Raw genomic sequence first — 25,606 nt, 5'->3', positions numbered from 1 at the left:
GAGGCAGGAGAATCGCTTGAACATGGGAGGTGGAGGTTGCAGTGAGTTGAGATTGCACCACTGCACTCCAGCCTGGGCAACACAGCAAGACCCCATCTCAAAGAAAAAAACAAAACAAAACAGGAAAAACAAATCAAACTTTAATCTCTCCATTATACTATGGAGACAGACAGATACTCATGCCTTCAGCTTCCACCCAGGGGGACAAATTCACTCGAGGACAGAGCAAAATGCGAAACCAGTTTAAATTTTTTTTTTTTTTCTGAGATGGAGTCTCGCTCTGTCACCCAGGCTGGAGTGCAGTGGCTCGATCTTGGCTCACTGCAAATTCTGCCTCCTGGTTTCAAGCAATTCTTCCACCTCAGCCCCCCGAGTAGCTGGGACTACAGGCACGTGCCACCACGCCTGGCTAATTTTTGTATTTTTTGTAGAGATGGGGTTTCACCACGTTGGCCAGGCTGGTCTTGAACTCCTGACCTCAGGTGATCTGCCCGCCTCAGCCTCCCAAAGTACTAAAAAGTGATTTTTAAAAAGAGGGTGAAGGATAGAAGAACCAGGTACCCTGTGATTAGAACCCAGGCAGAGAGAACTTCCTGGGACCGGCCCAGACAACCTCCACTACCTTAAGGAAAGATTTTGAGATGGACAGACAGGTGGGCTATGTTGATCCATTACTTCGGGGAGAGAGGCAGGCTTTCCTGGCAGCCTTGTGAATCCTAGGCCCAGAGCAGGATAGATTTATAGGCTCAGATGCTCACAGGCCCCCCAGGAGAGGGAGCGGGCTCCAGAAGAAGGCCTGGGAGCTGCCAGCGCGGCTCCGAGCTGGGGGCTGCTGGGAGACCTCTGGCCTGACGTTCCCATCGGAAACACACCGCTTCCAGGCGTGGGAAGCTTGCAGGGTGCTGGTTACGAGCAGAAGGACTCCATGTGGGTGCTGTCTGCCAACCCGTGTGGAGCACAGGGAACTCTGAGATCCTGGAACTTTTTATCTGATTCCTTCCCCAAGCCTGAGCTTGTGTTGGACCCAAAAGCAGCGTTCTCCTCCGTACAAAGCAGTTTCACTCCTTCCTTGCTTTGCACAAGCGATTTCTTCTGCCTGGTGCACCCACCACCACCTCTCCTCTGGCCTAATCCATTCTCTCTCTCTCTCTCTTTTTTTCTTCCATCGAGGTAAAATTTACACTATACGAAATGAACCATTTTAAAGTGAATAATTCAAGCCGGGTGCGGTGGCTTATGCCTGTAATCCCAGCACTTTGGGAGGCCGAGGCAGCTGGATCTCCTCAAGTCAGGAGTTTGAGACCAACATGGCAAAACCCCATCTCTATCAAAAATTCAAAAATTAGCTGGGCACGGTGGTGCACACCTGTAATCCCAGCTACTCAGGAGGCTGAGGCAGGAGAATCGCGTGAACCGGGGAGGTGGAGGTTGCAGTGAGCTGAGATCGTGCCGCTGCACTCCAGCCTGGGTGACAGAGGGAGACTCTAACTCAAAAAATAGTAATAAAAATAAATAAATAAATGCATAATTCAGGGGCATTTAGTACATTCACAATGTTACATAACTACCACCTCTATGTAGTTCTAAAATATTCTTTCACCCCAAAATGAAACCCTGTACCCATTAAGCAGTCACTCCCCCATAAGCCCTGGCGATCACCAATTTGCTTTCTGTCTCTATGGACTTACCTATTCTAGATTTTTTTGCATAAATGGAATTATAACACGTGTGGCCTTTTGTGTCTGACTTCTTTCACTTGGCATGTGGCTGAAGATCACCCATGTTGTAGCAGGTCCCAGACTTTATGCCTATTTGTGGCTAAGTCATATCACATTGTATGGGTAGATCATATTTTGTTTATCCATTCAACAGTTGACGGATGTTTGGGTTATTGCCACCTTTTGGCTATTCTGCATCGTGCTGCTATAAACATTCCTGTACAAGTTTTAGTTTGAGTACCTTTTCAATTCTTTGGGTATATACCCTAATCTGTATATGAAACATCATCTTGGGAGTCAACTCTTCCATGATACCTTCTCTAACTCTGCACTTTTCTAGAGCTGAGTTGGAGACCTTTCCACTTGACCTCCTACCTACAGGATGGCCATGGACAGTGGTGCATGTTGTACACTGCATAACTCTATGGAGAAACTATTTGCATTGGTCATTGTAGATGTGTGTATTTATTGTAATAATCTTTCAGCAGATGGAGGAAAAGTGCTTTGAGAAAACGGTGCCTTTCTCTAATTCTATAAACGTGAGTGTCACGTGGCCTAGTGGCGCCCACGGTCCACAGGTTCTCTCCATTTTAGTAATTATCATCATTGGGATCCTTACTTAACAAATGTCTCAAAACATTTTGGTGGAAAAAGGTACAGCTGATATGGAATGATAATAGGCCATCTATCCGTGATATGGCATTCACAGTCTTTCTTTTCCATATTGGTAAAAATTATGGACTTTACATTATTCGTAATATCCAAAAAATAGAAACAACCAAATGTTCATCAATGGGTAAATGGATAAACAAAATGTGGTCTACCCAGACGATGGGACAGTATTCAGCCATGAAAAGAAAGGATATTATGGCCGGGCGCCATGGCTCATGCCTGAAATTCTAGCACTTTGGGAAGCTGACGCAGGTGGATTGCTTGAGCCCAGGAGTCCAAAACCGGCCTGGGCAACATGGTGAAACCCCGTCTCTACAAAAAAAAAATGCAAACATTAGCTGGACATAGTGGCACATCCCTGTGGTCTCAGCTACTCAAGAGGCTGAGGTGGGACAGTGGCTTGAGCCCAGGAGATGGAGGTTGTAGTAAGCCAAGATTGTGCCACAGTACTCCAGCTGGGGTGATAGAGACAGACCCTGTCTTAAAAAATACATAAATAGTACGAATCCATGATACAACGTAGATTAACCTTGACAACATTATACTAAGTGAAAGAAGCTAGCCGGCTGGGCGCGGAGGCTCACACCTGTAATCCCAGCACTTTGGTAGGCTGAGGTGGGCAGATCACGTGGTCAGGAGTTCAAGACCAGCCTGGCCAACGTAGTGAAACCCCATCGCTACTAAAAATACAAAAATTAGCCAGGTGTAGTGGCATGTGCCTATAGTCCCAGCTACTCGGGAGGCTGAGGCAGGAGAATCACTTGAACCCAGGAGGCAGAGGTTGTGGTGAGCTGAAACCGTACCACTGCACTCCAGCTCCAGCCTGGGTGACAGAGCAAGACTCTGTCTCAAAAAACAAAAAAGAAGCCAGCTACAAAAGGTCACATATGATTCCATTTATATGAAATGTCCAGAATAGGCAAATCCATAGAGACAGAAAGTAGATTTGTGAATTCGTGGCTGCCAGGAGCTGCGGGTAGGAATATGGAGTGACAAAAATAGTGCATAAGATTTCTTTGGGGGATGATAGAAATATAAAATTATATTGCAGCAATGGCTGCAATATTATGCAGACATAGCTGCAATGTAATTTAGGTGTGAATTGTATCCTTAAAATGAATTTATTTAAATTATACCACATAAAGCTTTTTTTAAAATGATGTTCATTTTATACCACCTCTGAATGGTTATAAATTTGACTTCTTCCGCTTCACGCAGGTCTATTAGGCTTCCAACAATTACAAAATTGTTTGTTTTTAATGCTTTTCCCATGAAACAATGAGCTCCTGAAGGTCAAGGGCTGTGCCTGATCCCGGGTACAAGGAACAATGCCTGACATACAGTAGGTGCTCAGGAAATGCTTGTTAATTTGAATTGCTCTCTGGCTCAGAGAGGCAACCGAGGTAGAAGCAATGGAAAATGCATATTCATGTGTTCACATATTCACTCAACAAACGAGTCCTGAGCCAGGTACTGAAAGCACAAAAGTCAGTAAGATCTGCTTTTTTTTTTTTCTTTTCCTTTTTAAGAGATGAGGTGTCATGCTGATGCCCAGGCTGGAGTGCAGTAGCACAATCATAGCTCACTGCAGCCTTGAACTCCTAGGCTCACGTGATCCTCCCGTCTCAGCCTCCTGAGCAGCTGGGACTACAGGTACATGCCACCACGCCTGGCTAATTTATTTTTATTTTTTATTTTTGTAGAGACAAGGCCTTAACTATATTACCCAGGCTGGTCTCAAACTCCTGGCCTCAAGTGATCTTCCCGCCTTGGCCTCCCAAGTAACTGAAATTACAGGCTCAAGCCAACGCACCTGGCTTCATGACTTGCTTATCCTTGCTTTTGAGAAGTTCATGACCCAGGGTGGGAGTCAGATGGGCAAAGAAATGACTGTAAGAGATGAGCAATGCTATGATGGATGTGAACCCAAGTGCTATAGACATGAAGTTTTTTGTTTGTTTGTTTTTTGACACCACCTGAGCAAGACAGGAAGCCTTCACGGCAGAGGTGACCACTGAACAGCATTAAGAAAAATGTGAAAGAATCTCCTGGGGAGAGGTCGAGGCAGAGCATCCCAAGCAGAGGGCCTGGGACAGAAGCTCCAAAGTGGGCAGGGACACAGTACCGAGCCTTCGTAGAGGCTGGGAAGGCTGGAGCTGGGGGCGGCCGGCTGTCATCAGGATCCGCCTGGGGCTGAGCTTCCCAGCCCGGATCCCGGGGGCTCATATCACCTCACACCCTATCCTTAAACGTGCCTCCCTCCCTTCCTCCTCCCCAGACTCCCCGCCCGGCTTTGGATGTGCAAGTCCCGAGGCACGTTTCCTGAGAAGATAAAGGGCTTCAGCGGTTCCTCCCCCGCTGCGGGCCTGAGGACTCCCAGGAGGTACCCAGCTCCCCACAGACCAGCTATTTCAGCCCAAGCCCAAACACAAGCTGGTGGATTCTGGCTGGGGAGCCAGAGCACTGCAGGCTGACCATAAAAGGAGAAAACCCAGCGGGGACTGAGCACAGACCCAGGCTCCCTGCGTCTGCCCTTCTTTCTGGTGCCAGGCTGCTGGGGGACCCAGTGAGAGGTAATCAAAACCCCTGTCTCTGCAGGGCCATCAATACCCCTGGGCTAGTAAAGAAGAAAGGTCTCAGCCTCCACTGCCTGTAGAAAAGTGGCTTTCTACCTAATGCCCCGCGTGGAGGCAGATGCCAGAGGTTCTGGATCTTGTGACGTGACTGTGAACGTGGCCACTGCATGGCCCTTGACAGTGGGTCCCCAGCAGCTGACTGCTAATGCCTGTTGAACTTGTCCTGTCCATGCACCGTGTCCCTACACACTGACCAAATTACCCTTGTAACAACTGGAGTAGGCACAGTCATCATCCTCATGGGACAAGTGAGGAAACTGAGGCACAAAGTAATAGCCGGGGCAGAGCTAGGAGTTGAACCCAGCCCCAGAGCCCATGCCCTAAGCCACTCTGTAAGTGACAGCCCTTCTCTTTCTCCAGCCTTCGTCTCCCCACTCTACTCTCCTGGCAGAGTTGGTTAGGATGAGATGCTGAGTAAGAAGAGATAACTTGGAGAGCCTGTGCTGCAACCCAACAGGTATTTTCCAAACCTACAGGAAGCCCTGGTATTTTAAAAGCAGAACTGGGCTGGGCATAGGAGCTCATGCCTGTAATCCCAGTGCTTTGGGAGGCTGAGGCAGAAGGATTGCTTGAGGCGAGGAGTTTGAGACTCAAAGTGAGACCCCTATCTCTATGAAAAAAATTTTTTTTAATTAGCTGGGCAAGGAGGTGTGTGCCTGTAGTTCCAGCTATTGGAAGGCTGAGGCAAGAAAATTGCTTGAGCCTAAGAGTTTGAGGTTACAGGGAGCTATTATTGTGCCACTGCACTCTAGCTTGGGTGACAGAGTGAAACTCTGTCTCTAAAAAAATATAATAAATAAAAACATGAAAGCAGAACTGGCCAGTGAAGGGGTGTAAGAGACAGGAAAACCAACGCTTTCCCTCTTGGGCCTCCACTCCTACCTCCTACATTCTCCCCCTTCTCTCTGCTCCAGCCCTAGCGGCCTCATAGAACCTATATCAAGTTCCCTAGTCAAGCCTACACTTCACCTTCCAAGGAGGCCTCCCCTGTCCTCCTGAGGCCCCCAGGGCTACACTTCCCCACTCCCTGGACCTCCTCTTCTTAGCAGCTACTTGTGGGATGATTCAATTCGTATTTACACATACGCACAGTAGACTGTCTAGGGTAACATCTAATAATCAATATTGTTAGAATGACCAGGTGTGGTGGATCACATCTGTAATTCCAGCACTTTGGGAGGCCGAGGCGGGAGGACTGCTTGAGGCTAGGAGTTCGAGGCCAGCCTGTGCAACACAATGAGGCCCTGTCTGTACAAAAAATTAAAAAATTAGCCAGACGTGACAATCTGCACCTGTGGTCCCAGCAACTTGGGAGGCTGAGAGGCGAGGATCACTTGAGCCCAGGAGTTGGAGGCTGGAGTGAGCTATGAGTGTGCCACTCCACTCCAGCCTGGGCAACAGGACAAGGCCCTGTCTCACAAAAAAATACTGTTGGATAAACAAGGGAATGGGGAGCCAGACTCCCCAGAGGCTGGGAGGACACCGAGGGAGGTGGCTGACACATGCAATTTAACAAGGAAGGTGCTGGCCAGGCACTGTGGGTCATGCCTGTAATCCCGGCACTGTGGGAGGCCGAGGTGGGTGGATCGCTTGAGCTCAGGAGTTCAAGGCCAGCCTGAAAAACATAGCAAAACCTCATCTGTACAAAAAATACAAAAATTAGCCAGTTGTAGTGGTGCATGCCTGTATGCAGCTACTCTGGAGGCTGAGGTGGGAGGATCACCTGAGCCTGGATAGGCTGAGGCTCAGGTGAGCCGAGATCACACCACTACACTCCAGCCTGGGCAACAGAGTGAGATCTTGTGACAAAAAAGCCCAAAACAGACAATGAAGTTGTTGCCAAGTGTCAACTGGGGCTTTTCAAGTTCACTCCCTTAAGTGTGTCCCTTTTTCAATTTAATATTTACTTTTTTTTTTTTTTTTTTTTTTGAGACGGAGTTTTGCTCTTGTTGCCCAGGCTGGAGTGTACGGGTACAATCTTGGCTCACTGCAACCTCTGCCTCCTGGGTTCAGGCGATTCTCCTGCCTCAGCCTCCTGAGTAGCTGGGATTATAGTCGCCGACCACCACACCCAGCTAATTTTTTGTATTTTTAGTAGAGATGGGGTTTCACTACATTGGCCAGGCTGGTCTCGAACTCCTGACCTCAGATGATCTGCCTGCCTCTGCCTCCCAAAGTGCTGAGATTACAGGTGTGAATCACTGTGCCTGGCCAGTATTTACTATTTTTTAAAAAATAATTCTCCTTTGCTGTCTCCCTTCCCTGTAATGCACCACGGGTAGCGAAAATAAAAATAAAATAAAAATAAAAATGTGAACTTTTCGTGATTAGTCAGAGCATCAAACAGCTACTCCTAGCACCTCTGTAAAGACTGAGCCAGACAGCCAGAGCCATTCATTCCCACACACAGTCCCCCCTCATTCCCAACCAGGCCAGACACATAGCTGACAGCCACTGCAAAACCCACAAGAGACAGAGAAGCATTTGGCTGTACCCCTTCCTGGAGATGTGTTTGTAGCAGCACTGCCTCTGCAGAGAAACAGCTGGGAATTACTTCTTGGCTCCACCCTATCACCTCTGCCCCCAGGGCCCGTTTCCTCACCAGGGAAATCGACAAAAATCCAGACCTTTCAAGGGCATAAAGATGATTGAAAGAGACTGGATTCAGAAAGAGCTTAAAATTACCCACAGCACATTTAAGAGCTTAGTAATTGCCATTAATATCATCTTTATCATCATCATCATCATCTAAAATAGTGATCTAGGGAAGAGGTTATAGACAGCAGAGATTCTGAATCGGCAGGACAGGATATTCAACCAAGGATATTTAACCCCTTTCTGATTACATGGTGTCATGGTCTGAATGCTCATGTCTCCCTCAAATTCATATGCTAGAATCCTCACCCCTAAAGTGATGATATTAGGAGGTGGGGCCTTTGGGAGGTGATGAGATCATAGGGGTTCGATCCTCATGGGGGGAGAGACCCAGAGAGCTAGCAGGTCCCTTCCACCACGTGAGACACAGCGAGAAGGCACCACTAGGCCCTCACCAGACACCAAGCTTGATCTTGGACTTCCCAGCCTCCAGAACCGCAAGAAACAAGTATCTGTTTAAAAGCCACCCAGTCTATGGTATTTTGATATAGCAGCCTTAACAGGCTAAGACACAAGGCCTATGCTAGTCCCTTAGCCTTCTGGGGGCCTCAGTTTCCTCTTCTGTTATGTGGGGACAAGAATACTACACTATCTATACCACGCTACCTCGGAGGGAAGAGTAACATTCTGAGGGCAGTGAAGCTGGGTCCCGAGGTTTGACTCTCAGTTCTGGGGCCAAGTAGGTGTGCTGAGTTTTCCCCATCGATCAAATGGGGATGCTGCCACCCACCCTGTGTGGCGCTAGTGAGGGCCGAACAATGTAGGATTGATGGAGCAGTGAACCCAGGTCCTGACCTATTGCAGGGGCCCTGAGGACATCAGTGCCCTTCCTCTCCCTGCCTCTACTGGGGAGCAGCCTCAGGGGAGTTGGGTGAGCAGGAACCAGCCCCCAGGGGGCTGCCAATCTCAGGCAGAAGGATATAGCTGAGTGTGGGAACTTGCAAAGTGGAGAAAATCGTTTGGATCACTCCACCCGCAGAGTTGTCTTAAGCTTAGAGAGGACTTAGCCAAGAGCCCCAAGCTGATAAAGGCTGGCTGTTATTTCTTTTTTTAATCCCCTGAGAGTGGCCATTTGTTGCTAATGAGGTGAGGACAAAACATTACTTGTGGTTATCTCGCACAGGGCAAGTGCAGAGGCTCAGAATGGAATCTTATCTGCTTTCCTGCCCCTCCTACACCCCAGGGACCCATGGAGGGGCTCCAAAGTGGTTCTTGTCTGGAGGGCTTTAATGGTGCTTTTCTCCTATTCATCACGTTCATTTATTGAACTCAGCTCCAGCCTCCTAAGCTTTGAGCCGTCAACACTCTGAGATGAAAGACAGTAGACAGCCTTCTGTGGGACTGAGGGGGATCCCTGTGGTTGCCCAGTGTCACCGACTGACCAGCAGGGCTCTGGCTTTGGAGTCAGGATAATCCAAGTGTATATTTGGCTCTGACACTTAACAAATCTTCAGCAAGTTCTCCACTCCTCTGAGTCTGTTTTCCCAGCTGTAAAAGGGGGCTAATAATAGCTCTGGCGGCTAGCATTGGATCACTCAATAAACCTTGCAAGCATATGCTGAGGGCACACCCACACAGGCATTCACGAGAAGGAAGAATGCCATAGTTGCCATTTCATAAGCACCACCAAGATAAACATCATGGGAAAAATAGCAACTTTAGGCTGGATACGGTGGCTCACGCCCATAATCCCAACACTTTGGGAGGTCAAGGCAGGAGGATCACTTGAGGCTGGGAATGAGAGACCAGCCTGGGCAACACAGTAAAGACCTTATCTCTAAAAAAAAATAAAAAATTGTTTTTTCACTAGGCACGGTGGGCTCACCCCTGTAATCCCAACACTTTGAGAAGCCTAGGCAGGTGGATCACTTGAGCTCAGGAGTTCAAGACCAGCCTGGGCAACATGGTGAAATCCCGTCTCCACCAAAAATACAAAAATTAGCCAAGTGTGGTGGTGTGTGGCTGTAGTCCCAGCTACTTGGGGAGCTGAGGTAAGAAGATCACTGGAGCCTAGGAGGTCAAGCCTGCAGTGAGCCATGTTCTTGCCACTGCACTCTAGCCTGGGTGACAAGGTGAGAACCCATCTCAAAAATAAAAAAGGCTGGGCACGGTGGCTCATGCCTGTAATCCCGGCACTTTGGAAGGCCGAGATGGGTGGATCACCTGAGGTCAGGAGTTCAAGACCAGCCTGGTCAACATGGTGAAACACCATCTCTACTAAAAGCACAAAAATTAGCTGGGCATGGCGGCACGTGCCTGTAATCCCAGCTACTCAGGAGGCTGAGGCAGGAGAATCACTTGAACCCAGGAGGTGGAGGTTGCAGTGAGCTGAGATTGTGCCATCGCGCTCCAGCCTGGGCGACAGGGGTGAAACTCTGTCTCAAAACAAACAAACAAAAAACACCTTTCTATTTATTTATTTATTTATTTTTTAATTAGCTGAGCATGGTGGTGCATCTCTGTAGTCTCAGCAACTTGGGAGGCTGAGGCAGAACTGCTGAACCCAGGAGTTTGAGGCTGCAGCGAGTTATAATCGCACCACTACACTCTAGCCTGGGCAACAGAGCAAGACCCTGTCTCTAAAAAAAGCAAAAGCAAAAACAAAAACAATTTTGTCAGCCTTCCTTACTTTATAATTTAATTTTTTTTTGGATGACATATGCCTGCACCTTAATAGTTTCAGGGCTTAGTTTTAAAATTCCTAATCTGGTCCTGTCCACCTTGTAGGTTTGTGGTAAAGATTAACTGAGAATATTTCTGTAAAGCCCTGAGCTTTATAGGAAGCATGTAATAAAAATCCATGATTATTATTATCGCTTCTTTGTAAAAGGCATGAGGAATTCCCATGAGAAGATAGCAGGCTGAGCGCATGCATTTAGCTCTCTTCCTTCCTGAACCTTACTAAAATAACAGTAAAAGACTTTCCAAAAATACATGAACCAGTTTAGCCGGGCATGGTGGCTCATGCCTGGAATCCCAGCTCTTAGGAAGGCACAGGCATGAGGAAAGCTTGAGCCCAGGAGTTCAAGACCTGCCTGGGAAATATAACAAAAGGGGGGCAACATTCTCCACACAAAAGTGGGGGAAAAAAGGCAAAAAAAAAAAAAAAAAAAGTGTAAAAAGACCGGTCGTGGTGGTTCACGCCTGTAATCCCAGCACTTTGGGAGGCTGAGGCGGGTGGATCACCTGAGGTCAGGGGTTTGAGATGAGCCTGGCCAACCTGTCTCTACTAAAAATACAGAAATTGGCTGGACATGGTGGCATGCACCCATAATCCCAGGTACTCAGGAGGCTGAGGCTGGAGAATCTCTTGATCACAGGAGGTGGAGGCTGCAGTGAGCAGAGATCGCACCACTGCACTCCAGCCTGCGTGACAAGAGGGAAACTCCATCCCCCCCAAAAAAAAAACAAACCAAAAAGTGTAAAAATATATGAGGCAGTTTAAAAAGAACTAGAGAGGGGAGAACAGCAAAGCCATCTTGGAAGCCAGAAAACGGGATCAGCGTTGAAAAGTACCAAGGAAAAGGCCAGACACTATGGCTCACGCCTGTAATCCCAGCACTTTGGGAGGCCGAGTTGGGTGGATCACCTAAGGTCGTGAGTTCGAGACCAGCCTGACCAACATGGTGAAACCCCATCTCTATTTAAAATACAAAAATTAGCCTGGTGTGGTGGCGGATGCCTGTAATCCCAGCTACTTGAGAGGCTGAGGCAGGAGAATCACTTGAACCCAGGAGGTGGAGGTTGCAGTGAGCCGAGACCATGACATTGCACTCCAGCCTGGACAACAAGAGTGAAACTCCATCTCAAAAAAAAAAGAGTACCAAGAAAAAAGTCTAAGTGAGCAGTGAGGAAAGGTGAGAAATGACCTAATTTCAACACAGAATTCCCCATTTCTACCCCAAACCTCAGAAAAGGGCAATGCCAGGGGCCTCTGGAAGAAAAGATCAAGGACGAGACAAAAACATAAGGACTGGGTCAAATATAAGGCACTGTTAGACCTCTTGGATACCTTCTACACTCCCTGAAGCCAAGTGACTGCCCTTCTCACACCCCACAGAAGGTGGTGGGTTTAGTCTCTGGTGAGGGTTAAACAGTGGGTCTCTGTCCTGGGGGGACACCAGGAACCATTCTGAAAGGAGGAGGGTAATGTACAAATTTCACCCCACATTTTGAAACCCTCAGCTTCTTTTCAACTAGACCCTAAAAATGATACTAGACAAATCTTTAACCTCCAGGCAGAAGATTTTTCTACAAACCTTCTGTAAAGAATCAGATTAGCCCATGAACAAAAGACTGAAAGACAAATCAGAAGTGTCCTAATGGGTGGCCCAGCTCTTTCATATTATAGCCAAGCACATCAGCAAGCCCATCCTACAGGCACTGAGCTTCCATCAACTCTGTGGTATCCCATGCACTAAAGCATCGAAGATGAATGGATAGCCAAGAATCCCAAGACATCTGAAGAAATCCACTAATATGACAGACAGAAGTTAAAACAAATAAATAGGAAAATACGCATCTTGGAGGAAAAAGACTCTGCATTAAATATCCTTTGATAAACAGGATATCACATCCACAGAAAAAGAATGTCATATGAAAGAAACATTTAAAAATAAAATAGAATTTTTGGAATTTAATAAAATATATACCATAAATTTAAAACACAATGGAAGAGTTAGGGGAAAAAGTTGAAGTAAGTGCCCAGAAAATACAATTAAAAACATTAAAGTGAAGAAAATAACAAGAGAAAGAGATTAAAATTATAGGATCGGTCTAGGAATTCCATTATGGAAATAAAAAGACTCCTAGGAAAAAGAAACAGAGAACACAGGGAGAAAGAGAGCATCAAGGAAATAATTTGCAAAATTTCCCAGAATTTGTGGACACAAGTTTATAGATTAATTGGGCCACTAAATGTCCAGGATAACAAATAAAAATGGACTCATAGCAAGTCCCATCATCATGAATAGGGAGACAAAGACAGTCTAAAAGCTTCTAGAGAAGGAGGAAAAACAAAAACTGGTCATGTACAAAGGATCAAGAATATTCCCAGCCAGAAATATAATCACACACACACACACACTCACAAACACACACACACACACACACGAATCAGATTGGGTTTCATCTTCTCAAAACTGAAACTAGAAGGCAACAACTCAAATGCCTTAAAAAGCTCAGGCAAGAAAGTTATTTACAACTTTCCGAAAACAACTTTCTTGCCTGAAATTTTAAACCCAGCTAAACTATCCTTTAAGTGTTAGAGAAGCATCAAGCCTCTCAGATATGGAAGTTCTCAATGCCTCAAGATCACATACATTCTTTCTTGAGAAGCTACTGGACAAAGTGCTTGATTTAAGCAGGAGAGTAAAGCAAGAAAGAGGAAGACATGAAAACTGGGAAACAAGGAATCCACTATGAAAGCATTAAGGGGAATTTCAAGGATGGTGAAAAAGATCCTATATGACAGCTACTAGCTATAGAGAAAGCCAGGGCAGATCAGAAGGCTATAGTAGAGATCACCTTCAAGGAGATGATATCAATATGATCTCCAATATATGTCTGGACATATTAAAAGGAGATTAACACATTTAGAAGGAGGATTTGGGGCAGAATTGCTGGTTAAGTACATGGAAAACAAGATTGGGAGAAAAAAAGGCAATTGCTAACTCCAGGAAAAAGAAAAGTCATACAGAAAGAAGAAAAGTAGTCACAAAGCAGTGCAAAGCTCAGCTTCGAATAACATCTACATAATCACAATAATGTAAACTCTAGATAGCATTACACAGTCATAATAATGGAAACGCTGAACACTGAGTTTGTCAAAACTAAGATAAAATTACATTGGGACTCTATGAGATGAGGCATGTGTGTTGGAATGAGGAAGTAGGGGCAAATCCAGGGGGTGAATGAGCTAAATTTCATCTTTCATGGAGGAAAGTCAATAGATGACACCTGAAATTGAAAACAAAATAAGATAGCAGCACTATGAGCAAATGTTGTTTTTAGAGATATGGTGGTAAATACCAAAAAAAAAAAATCAATTAAAGGAGTTGAGAAGTAGCAGAGGATGGCTATTTTTCTTAACAAGCCTTCAAAAATTACTTGACTCTAAGCCATCTGCATGAATACTTTTAACAAAAATAAAAACCAATTTTTTAAAAAAGGGAACAAGGAATTCCTATATGCACTGATATGTAACGCCCTCTGGCAAAATATAGAACCGTATATATATGGAATGCTAGCATTTGTAGGGAAACCTTAGGGAAGAAAATAGATACCTATTTTCTTATACTTGCAAAAATATCTCTAGGAGAAAACCTCATACACTAGAAACCATAATTGTCTCTTGGGAGGGAAGCTAAGGGTCTAATGCACAAGGGTTGAAGGGAGAAGTTCACCTTTTGGATTTGTATGTATCATCTATTCCAAAAACAAACCACAGCTGGGTGCAGTGGCTCATGCCTGTAATCTCAGCACTTTGGGAGGTCGACACAGGCAGATCACCTTGAGGTCGGGAGTTTGAAACCAGCCTGGCCAGTATGGCAAAACCCCATCTCTACTAAAAATACAAAAATTAGCCAGGCATGGTGGTGTGTGCCTGTAGTCCCAGCTACTCGGGAGGCTGAGGCACAAGAATCGCTTGAACCCAGGAGGCAGAGGTTGCAGTGAGCCAAAATCATACCACTGAGCTGAGATCGTGCCACTGCACTCCAGCCTGGGTGGCAGAGCGAGACTCTGCCTCAGAAAAAAGGGGGAGGGGGAGAATTTAAAAAATAAACATGACACAATTTATGCATATGCAGATATGAGATACATATTTTAAATATCGGCTTCTCTTCCCCATACCCTCAAGGGGCTTGGCTTCCATCTGGGAGGGTGCCATGTTGTAAAGTATCTCTTAGAAAGTCCCTCCTATTTTCCCAACTCCTGTGAGACAGCAAAGGGCTGAGCTCTGGCTCTGAGCTCCCTGCCACAGTATACTAGTCAACCCCTCTAAACCAGCTCCTCCCACACTCGTCATACCCATTCTCATCCCCTACATGTATGCTTTTATTATTCTTGGCTAGAAAGCCATCTCTGTCCCCTTTCTCTCACCTTAGCAAACCATTCTTCGAGGCTTATAAAGCCCCACCTCTCTCAAATAACCCACCCCATCCATCCTGACCCTGGTAGGTTGTTTTCTATAAATAACTCTAATAATTCATTCATTCAACAAATACTAACTGAGCAGCTACTATGTGCCAGGCACCAGAAAATGTGCTGGAGATACAATGATGAACATGCAGAGAAGGATGGAGTTTATAGGTCCTCAGGAACTTACTGTCCACATGACACAACTGCAATGCCTCCTCTTATACTCAGTGCATGTGTGTTACCCATCCCTCCTCAGTGCCGCCTTTTCACACCCCATCTTTTCCATGAAGAACTCAAGGAAGAAGCCACGTGTGCTAGCTTTCTCTCTCCACCTTTATGGTAAGCTTAGTGTGGATCCCAGCCCAGTGAGTTAACAGAATGAGATAGTGCCATTTATCAATGAAGTCAACACACTGGGCCTACATGTTTCTTCACAAAAACCAATTTCCTACTTGGGAATGGAGAAAAAATTAAGCAGATGAACAGAATTCTTCCCAAGCTTAAATTTCTCTCCGTGATTTTTGAGATTCTTTTTATTTTTGGAGTCCACCCTCAATGACGTGCCAGAAAGCAACAGGTCATGCCAAAATAGACGAGTGCATAGCAGGTGTTGGTTAACATTTAAATTAAGTAAAGAGTTTATCTTTTATGGACGTGCATACTCACGGTTGTCATTTTCTTTCTTTCTTTCATGGCAGGGTCTTACTCTGTTGCCAAGGCTGGAGTACCACAGCACGATCATAGCACACTGCATTCTTGAAGACCTGGGCTCAAGCCATCCTCCTGCCTCAGCCTCCAGAGTAGCTAGGACTACAGACTCAGACTGGGGCCAGCTAATTATTTCTTTGTAGAGACAAGAGCTCACTATGTTGCCCAGGCTGGTCTCTAACTCCTGGCCTCAAGTGATCCTCCTGCCTTGGCCTCCCAAAGTGCTAGGACTGGAGACATGCTGCTGTGCCCAGTCATAATTGTTATTTCCTATTGGAGCTTACTACGTGTCAAGTGAGCATTTCTAAGTAGCTTCAGAGAGCTGACTATGCAATTTTATGTTAAAACCTAGAGCCCACGAGGAATCAAATGTATGAACACAGGGTGTCCTTGTCAATTACAACATTGCCCCACAGTTAAGAGGTGGTCTAGGGCAGGCATCTCAAACCACCGACTGGTACTGCACAGCAGGAGGTAAGTAGTGGGCTTCATTTGTATTTACAGCCACTCCCTATCACTCCAATCACCGCCTGAGCTCTGCCTCCTGTCAGATCAGAGGTGGCATTAGATTCTTATAGAACCATGAACCCTATTGTGAACTGTACATATGAGGGATCCAGGCTGTGTGCTCCTTATGATAATCTAATGCCTGATGATCTGTCACTGTCTCCCCTTACCCCCAGATAGGGCTGTCTAGTTGCAGGAAAACAAGCTCAGGGCTCCCGCTGATTCTACATTATGGTGAGTTGTATAATTATTTCATTATATATTACAATGTAATCATAGAAATAAAGTGCACAATAAATGTAATGCATTTGAATCATCCCGAACCATCTCTCCCCGTGGTCCATGGAAAAACTGACCTCTATGAAACTGGTCCCTGGTGTCAAAAAGGTTGAGGACTGCTGGTCTAGGAAAGCAAAAGTCCCCACAACACAAAAATATTCTTCAATGACTACATGAGCGATCAAACTCCACCGAAACCTCCTTCTCCACTACCTACAATTCAATGGCTTCACCTTGCCAATTATTGGGTGTCAAAATCCACCATCATGATACGAACACAAAACAAAGTGGCAGCTCTGTGAAATAAGGTGCAGTGACTGGCAAAGTCAGCGGCCTTGGAAAGGCCAAAAAAAAAAGATTCAGGGGCCAAGCGTGGTGGTGCACACCTGTAATCCCACCACTTTGGGAGGCCAAGCAGGGAGGATCACCTGAGGCCAGGAGTTCAAGACCAGCCTGACCAACATGGTGATGCCCCATCTCTACTAAAAATACAAAATTAGCATGGCATGATGGTGCGTGTCTGTACTCCCAGCACTTTGGGAGGCCGAGGTAGGCGGATCACAAGGTCAGGAGATCAAGACCATCCTGGCTAATATGGTGAAACCCCGTCTCTACTAAAAATACAGAATTAGCCAGGTGTGGTGGCGCATGCCTGTAATCCCAGCTACTTGGGAGGGTGAGGCAGGAGAATCACTTGAACCCAGGAGGCGGAGGTTGCAGTGAGCTGAGATTATGCCATTGCACTCCAGCCTGGGCAACAAGAGGGAAACTCCATCCAAAAAAAAAAAAAAAAGAAAGAAAGAAAGATAAAAGAAAGAAAAAGATTCAGGGTAATTCACAGCTGAATGAACGCTAAGACCACAGGGGCTTTGAGAGACTTAAACACCAAAGAAGTAAAAGACGCCCTTAGGAAAACTGGTGACCCATCAAATAAATCGGTAAGAATGATCCTCTTTAGCTCGCGCTGCGGAAGTCAAGCATGACATGAAGAATGTCGTTTTACGCTCTCACATGATTTTGCCCTCATCCCAAAAAAAGTTACAGAAAAAAATCACACCCACTCTTAATTCATTTTATACTGAATCTACAAATTAGCACCTACTTGTAATTAAAATTCTTATTACATGTAAGCTGAAATTAACCTATTTTTATAATTTGCAATGTCGTTTTTTCTTTTCTTTTGAGACAAGTTCTGGCTCTCTCACCCAGGCTGGAGTGCAGTGGCGTGATCTCGGCTCACTGCAACCTCTGCTTCCTGGTCTCAAGCGATCCTCCCACCTCAGCCTCCGAAGAAGCGGGACTACAGGTACGTGCTACCACACCAAAGTAATTTTTGTATTTTTTGTAGAGACATGGTTTCGCCATATTGCCCAGGCTGGTCTCGAACTCATGACCTCAAGCAATTCACCCATCTGGGCTTCCCAAAGTGCCAGGATTACAGGTGTGAGCCACTGTGCCCAGGCTGCAATGTCGTTTTTCAAGGTCAGTCAAATATTTTGCCCACTCTCGTTCCCTCCTCCACACACATACTATCTACAGTGAAACTTTGGTCTCTGTTTTAAGTGATCTTTTTCTGGAACAAATTATCTTCAGATGGTAAAAATTTCCTTCATTTCATGCCATTTAGCTCAGTTAGTGTAATGAAAGGTCACATAACAAAATGTTAATGGTGATGAGTTTTGGATGATAGAATCATAGGTGCCAGCAAGTTCTCTTTTACTTAAATATATGTTTAAGTTTTTCTAGAATGAATATACAATATTGAAGACTTTTTAAAGTTACAAATAAATTTTTTCAGAGCACTGTAGAAATGCTTACCCACCTGTCGCTCCCCCTCCTTCTCCTTTGCTAACAGAATTTTATTTCTTTTTGGTATTTAAAATAAAATGTGTTTAGTGGGACCTCCCTCAGCTCCAGGAAAGAACCAGGAATTGCCGGGCATGGTGGCTCATGCCTATAATCCCAACACTTTGGGAGGCCAAGGCAGGCGGATAACTTGAGGTCAGGAGTTCGAGACCAGCCTGGCCAACATGGCAAAACCCAGTCTCAACTAAAAATACAAAAAATTAGCCAGGCATGGTGGCACACACCTGTAATCCCAGCTATTCTGGAGGCTGAGGTGGGAGAATCACTTGAACTCGGGCAGCAGAGGTTGCAGTGAGCTGAGATCATGCCACTGCATTCCAGCCTGGGCAACAGAGTGAGACCCTGTCTCAAAAAAAAAAAAAAAGAAAGAAAAAAAAAGAACCAGGAATGGTTCAAACAAATCATAAACACTCCAATCCCCTCTGCCAGTGATTGCTTTAGGGGTTAGCATATGACCAAGTTTCTCCCTGATTTAAAAAAAAAAAAAAAAAAAAAAAAAAAAGAGACACAGGAAAAGAATCTTACCCTCCACTTCCTTCATGCTTTTGGATATTATCACATGAAAACGTGATATCTGGAACTATGGCTACCACTTTGTGACCATGAGGAAGAAGCTGAGAAAAATCCCAAGGAAGTCAACCCTGAAATCAGCCACTAGGCTTCCTGTTATGTGAGGCAATGAACTCCTACTGGTTAAGCCACTTTAGTTAGTTATCTTACTTGCATCCGAATGCACCCCAAATGATAGGAACACTGAAGTCTGTGATGCTCAGCTTCCCAAAGATGTACACGAACCACTTTGTAAATACTCTTCCATCAAGGGAGACCATAAAGAATGTGTATGTTTGTGTGTTTAATACAAAGACAGATACCTAACTCCAGGAGCCGTCACTTTACAACCTGAGATTACATCTCCAAGATTGTCCTTGCAAGGCTCCACCTGCTGGTCTTTGGAGGTAATGGCAGGCCCTGCCTAAAGGGGCCCAGTTCTGGTCCTACCTGTGGAGTCTGGCTAACTCTGTCAGGGGCACTTATAACTGAGCCCCTCTACCTTGGGGGCGGGGTCGTGGCATCTCTCAGGCACACCTGGATTCCTGCCTCAAGAACTTCCAGAATTGGGACCCTCTCAACTCCCAACTCAGATCCCTGGGTTCCCATCTGTCGGTGCCCTTTCAGAGGGGGTGTGAGTTTTCCAGTTTCTCGTACTCTTCACCTGACCTGGTACACTTGTTTGTATTAACTGCCTAGTCCCTCGGTTTGACTTGGAGGTGGCTATTTCAGGGGCTCCAAAGTGTTCTAAATAGAAGGTGAGAAGGCCTGGGTGCCGTGGCTCATGCCTATAATCCCATAACTGTGGGAGGCCAAAGTGGGAGGATCGCCTGAGGCCAAGAGTTTGAGAGCAGCCAGTATAGCAAGACCCTGTCACTTCCAAAAAAAAACCACAAAACACCTTTTTTAATTAGCTTGACATGGCAGTCATGCCTATAGTCCCAGCTACTTGGGAGGCTGAGGCAGGAGAATTGCTTGAGCCTAGGAGGCGGAGGTTGCAGGGAGCCAAGATCGCACCACTGCACTTCAGCCTGGGCGAGAAAGTGAGACCCTGTCTCAAAAATAATAAAACAATAGTAAAAATAATAACATATAAACACGAAGGTAATAGGCACAAGTCTTAAGTTTGGAAAAACCAGCATTAACGATCTTCACAAGAAGCTACAAGATAGAGACTATCACCTCTTCTGACAAATGAGGAAACTGTAGAGGAAAAGATATTTACCCACAGTCCCACAGGGGTTGAAGGACAGGTAGGTGCCAACACAGACCACAGTGGCTCAGCCCCAGGGCTGTTCCCCACCCTCTTCCCATCCTTTGCAGACAGCTGGCCTGGCAGGGCCCGTGGGCAGTGAGCCCCGGAGCTAGAGCGGGCCCATGCCCGTATTTGCCCAAGCTCTCGGCTCTCCCTCACCCTCCCAGGCTGCAAACACAGATGTTCCTTTTGCTTTTTCCCTTTTTCAGCCACAGTAACTCCTGGTCCCTCACACCGCCTGCCAAGCTCCACATTCCTGGCAAGAGCTGCAGACAAGCAGGACGGGAGGGGCTCCCTGGAGCTGGCCCCGTGCAGCCCTCACTGGGTTCACTCACCTTGAAGCATGCTCCGGTAGGCCGTGTCTGCGATGGCGTAGATGTGAGGCGGCATCTCGTGCCTCTTCTTGCCCTTGTACATGTCGACGATCTTCTCCGAGTAGATGGGCAGGTGTTTATAGGGGTTGACCACCACGCAGAAGAGGCCAGAGTATGTCTGCAGACAGAGAACCCAGCTTACTTCCAGACCTCCTCCAGGGAAGACAGATCGCACAGAAGCACTCAACATTCTCATTTTAGAGATGGGGAGACTGGAGCTTGAAGTCTTAGTGGAAATCCTGGGCCTCACTGATATTCCAGGTATGGGGGAAGAGGAGAAAGGGTGAGAGTGGGTTTCCAGGCTGCCTATGTTATATTTTGCAATGTTGGGGCTTTTGTGTTTGTTTTGAGATGGGGTCTCACTCTGTCACCTAGGCTGGAGTGCAGTGGTGTGAACACGACTCACTGCAGCCTTGACCTTTCTGGACTAAGGTGATCCTCCTACCTCAGCCTCCCAAGTAGCCAGGACTACAGGCCGGCGCCACCAGGCCTGGCCGAAGTTTGTATTTTCTGTAGAGACGTGGGTTTCACTGTGTTGCCCAGGCTGGTCTCAAATTCCTGGGCTCAAGCAATTCTCCCATTTCAGCCTCCCAAAGCACTGGGATTATAGGCGTGAGCCATTGCACCTGGCCAAACTGTGGAGTTTTGAAGAGCTCTGGGTTCAAATCTCAGCTCCACTCCTCCGAGCTGTCACTTTACCTCCCTGGACCTCACTGGCTTAAATAACAGCCACCGTTCATTGAGCACTTACTATGTGTTGGGCACCAAACTAAGCACTACACAGGATCTTTTTTGGATGCTCACAATTGTATTAAATGCTCATCATTTAACAGGTGGCACAGAAAATGAACAGCGCACTTAAGATATTAACTCAGGAACATTTAATAAAGCAACTGTTTACAGATATGTGTGCAGAATTAAAGAAACCCAACCAGTGACGAGAGCAGTTAAGTCTGAAGAGCAAGAACAGAAGAGAATGTTGTTTACTTTTTTTTTTTTGAGACAGGGTCTTGCTCTGTCGCCCAAGCTGCAGTGTAGTGGGGTGATCTTGGTTCACTACAACCTTGAGTTTCTGGGCTTAAGTGATCCTCTTGCCTCAGCCTCCCAAGTAGGTGGTACCACAGGTGTGCACAAGCATGCCCAGGTAATTTTTATTTTATTTTATTTTTTGTAGAGACAGGGTTTCACCATATTGCCCAGGCTGGTCTCGAACTCCTGAGCTCAGGCGATGAGCCAGTCTCAGCTTCCCAAAGTGCTGAGATTACAGGTGGGAGCAACCACACCCAGACAGAGAGGGAATGTCAACTGAACATTGGGGACATAGAAAGCCATGCACCCCTAAAAAGGGGCTGTCCAGAGGCATCCGCAGCCATATAGAAACACAACTGCCAAAACTGTGGTCCAGGAGGGAGGGATGAAAAGGTAATAATCCTCCAACCTCTCTCTCCTCCCACCACCCTCTGATCTCTTTCCCAATGTCCATATCTAAGAAGAAACCCCAGTGACTCAGCCTCTAGAAGATGGCAAGGCATCTCCTATGGAATCTTCACAACTACTCAGTAACAGTGATTTCCTCACTGCCCGTTTGACAGGAGGGCAAAGTGAGGCATGGTGAGGTTGTCACCAGGTTACACAGCTGGAGAGAAGTTGGGAACTAGAAGTCCTGTTTACCCCAGAGCGCCTGCTCCTGACCATTAATACCTTCCCCATCTGGAAAACAGAGACAAACACTGACACGAGCTCTCCAATGTGGATGAAGCTTGAAAATATGCCTAGTGAAAGAAGCCAGGCACGAAAGGTCACCTACTATATCGTCTCATTTATATGAAGTGTCCAGAGTAGGCAAAGCCACAGAGACAGAAAACAGACTCGTGGTTCCCAGGGGCTGGAGAGAGGGGGAAATGAGGAGGAATTGCTTATGGATATAGGGTTTCCTTTTGGGGCTATAAAAATGCTCTGGGGCCAAGCATAGTGGCTCATGCCTGTAATCCCAGCACTTTGGGAGGCCAAGGTGGGAGGATTGCTTCAGGCTAAGAGTTTGAGACCAGCCCAGGCAACAACAGCCAGACCCCCTCTCTACAAAAAAAAAAAAAAAAAAAAAAATAGCTGGCCATGGTGGTGATCACCTGTAGTCCCAGCTACTTGGGAGGCTGAGTCAGGAGGATTGCTTGATCCCAGGAGCTCAAGGTTATAGCGAGCTATGATTGTACCATTGAACTCTAGCCCCTGGGTGACAGAGCAAGACCCTGTCTTGAAATTGATAGCTGTACAATATTGTGAATGCACTTAATGGCACTGTTTTCTTTAAAATGTTTAAAATAGTAAATTTTACGTTATATGCACTTTACCATTTAAAAAATAGCAGTCCTGTCCTACTGGGTGAAGAGGAACATCCGAAAATAATCAGATCAGGGATGGAGGAGTCAAGGCACAAGGCGAGTCCTGCCATGCTGTACATGGTAAGGCACTATCATCATGATTTTTCCTTACTGGATACTAGATTTTCCCACGGTCGAGGTCACAGTTCAGGAGACAGGCTCCAGCCCGTCTCACAGGAACTGCTTTCCCCAAACGATAAACATCAGTACTGCCCAAGACTCTGATGGCCATAAAGCATATCCTCTTCCCTGCAAGTGACTTAGGGAGAACCACAGATCCATCTCTCAGTTACAACTAGGGTGAACCAAGCAACAGAGGGTTAAGTGACTTGACCGAGGTCACCAAAGAAGATCCTGGCAGCACCAAGCCCAGCCTGGCCCACCCCCACCTATGAGCATGGTCCGTTATGCTATCCAGCCTAGGCCCATCCGACAGAAACAGAAACTATTGATCGTTTGTTCGTTCGTTTGTTTGTTCATTCATTCATTCATTCATTCATTCATTCATTCATTCATTCTGTATGTCCCAGATGCCATGCAAAAAGGGCTGGGACTACATTAGAACATAAAAACAAACACAGGGCCCCAGCCCTCAAGGGGCTTTTAGTCAAGGGCTGGAGCCAATTATAGAGTGGGAAAGTCTGGCCGGGTGCGGTGGCTCACACCTGTAATCCCAGCACTTTGGGAGGTCAAGGCAGGAAGACTGCTTGAGCCCAGAAGTCTGAGACCAGCTTGGGCAACACAGTGAGACTCCCATCTCTACAAGAAATTTAAAACTTTGCTGGGCATGGTGGCACTTGTCTGTAGTCCCAGCCACTTGGGAGGCTGACATGGGAGGTTTGCTTAAGCCTGGAAGGTTGAGGTTGCAGTAAGCCATGATTGTGCCATGCACTCCAGCCTGGGTGACACGATGAGACCTTGTCTCAAAAAAAAAAAAAAAAAAAAAAGAAAGAAAGAAAGAAAAAGAGAGAGTGGGAAGGTCCTTCCGGGGCTCAGTCTGCTAAGGGACGATGGTATGTAATGTCTGGGGGTGCTGAAGAGGAATGACATTCTTTGAAGGTACAGGATTGCTGGGTGTAGTGGTTCACACCTATGATCCCAGCACTTTGGGAGACCGAGGAGGGCAAATTGCTCACACTCAGGAGTTTAAGACCAACCTAGGCAACACAGTGAGACCCTGTCTCTACCAAAAATACAAAAAATTAGCAGGGCATGGTGGCACATGCCTGTAGTCCCAGCTACTCGGCAGGCTGAGGCAGGAGAATCACTTGAACCTGGGAGGTGGAGGGAGGTTGTAGTGAGCCAAGGGGGTGCCAATGCACTTCAGCCCGGGTGACAGAGGGACACCCCATCTCAAAAAAATAAAAGAAACAGGATTGATGGAGACAGAGGTTCTCACCATCCCCTAAAAGGATCATGAATGAGTCAACATATACCTGTCTAAATAGCCATCAACCATTTACTGAGCACCTACTATATACCACATCTGTGTCAGAGGCTGGAGATAAAGAAATCAATGATAGCTCCTGCCCTTAAAGAACTTAGATCAGAAGGGGCAACAAGTACATTAAAACACATCATAAGAACAGAGAATGATAGGAACAAGGAAGGGAAGGCCCTAACCCACGCTGGGGGTGGTCAGGGAAACCTCCAGGTGGGGAGGTATTCCCTGCGCTGAGTCTTAAAGGACAACAAGGTGTTAACTAGCTCAGGACAAAGCAGGGACATGGGCAGAAAAACAGGACACAGGGTCCGTGGGGGTGAACTATAAGCAGCTTGGTATAAGCAGCTCCATTGGACCCAAATGGAGAAGCAAAGCAAGGGTGAGAGGTAAGCAGGGCCCAGGAGCCACATCCAGCCTGGTGGGGCTGGGAGTGGGGGGCTGCCTGCCTGGACACCCCTCTTCCCCATTCCATCACCCAGGACCCTCCCACCCATCCTGCAAACATCAGCTGCAAGTGCCTCGAGGCCAGGAAACCCCCTCTTTCTCCTCTTCAGTGCCAGCACAGGCTTTGGTATAGAATAGGTGCTAACTAAATGCTTGCTAAATGCATGCCAGGGGAATAAATTAATGATACACCTTCCTGAGAGCAGGACAGCCTGACTTCACCTCTGTGACCCGGGGGCCTTGCACGGCAGCAGTAGGTACTCAGTGTACCGCACTGAGCCAGGCCAGGGGCTATGTCCTGTTCAATCAGTGTCCCCTGTCCCCAGGACAAGCCTCCCAAAGAGAAGCGCCCAGCCCATGGTCACCTGAACAAAGGTCAATCAAGCCCCACCCTCCTTCAGGCCTCAACTCCATCTCCAGCTCCTCTGGGGCCATGTCCACTGCCACGCTGCTTTTGAATGTAGGTATCATTTACAGCCCAACCTGTCCTCACTCAAGCCCTTGACCTGGAGGCAGTAAAGGGCAGTGCCTAAGGGCTCAGAACTGGGTATGGGGTATTTGAATTTGAACCTTCACTCTGCTACTTCTTCACTGTGTGACCCTGGGCAAGTCCCTTAACCTCTCTGAGTCTCACTTATCCTCATCTACAAAACAGGGAGGCATACTAATAAGCCCTTCATAGGCATGCTGTGAAATAATGCTCCAAAAGCACTTAGCATGGCGGCTGGTATGTAGTAGGTGCTCAATGAATGTTATTTAGTGACTCTTACTATGCTCCCTTCATTTCATGAGAGGGAAAGTCTTGCCACCTTAGAGCCTTCAATATGCTGTTCCCTCCACTTGGAACACTTTTCCCCTCATCTTCCCACAGCTGGTTCCCTCTCCTCTTTTAGAGCTCTGCCTAAATATCACCTCCTGGACTGTGACCCACACACTACTGTATCTCCTGCACCCCGCACAGTGCCAGGCACGGGGTAGACA

At 46.6% G+C, this 25,606-nt stretch overlaps 1 protein-coding gene across 5 annotated transcripts in view; it reads right to left on the bottom strand.

Annotated features, from left to right (window-relative positions):
• Positions 1-25,606, bottom strand: part of MYH11 (myosin heavy chain 11) — a 155,982-nt gene that overhangs the window by 102,145 nt on the left and 28,231 nt on the right. For all 5 annotated transcript variants that reach the window (XM_030798022.1, XM_030798026.1, XM_030798025.1 and 2 more), the window contains exon 3: positions 20,321-20,477. In XM_030798022.1, the coding sequence (XP_030653882.1) occupies positions 20,321-20,477 (157 nt within the window). The remainder of the gene's footprint in view (positions 1-20,320; positions 20,478-25,606) is intronic.

This window comes from Nomascus leucogenys, chromosome 18 (assembly GCF_006542625.1).
Source record: "Nomascus leucogenys isolate Asia chromosome 18, Asia_NLE_v1, whole genome shotgun sequence".
In the NCBI taxonomy this organism is placed as follows: Eukaryota; Metazoa; Chordata; class Mammalia; order Primates; family Hylobatidae; genus Nomascus; species Nomascus leucogenys.
Note: the sequence above shows the minus strand (reverse complement) of the source record. Positions and strands in the feature narration are given on the sequence as shown.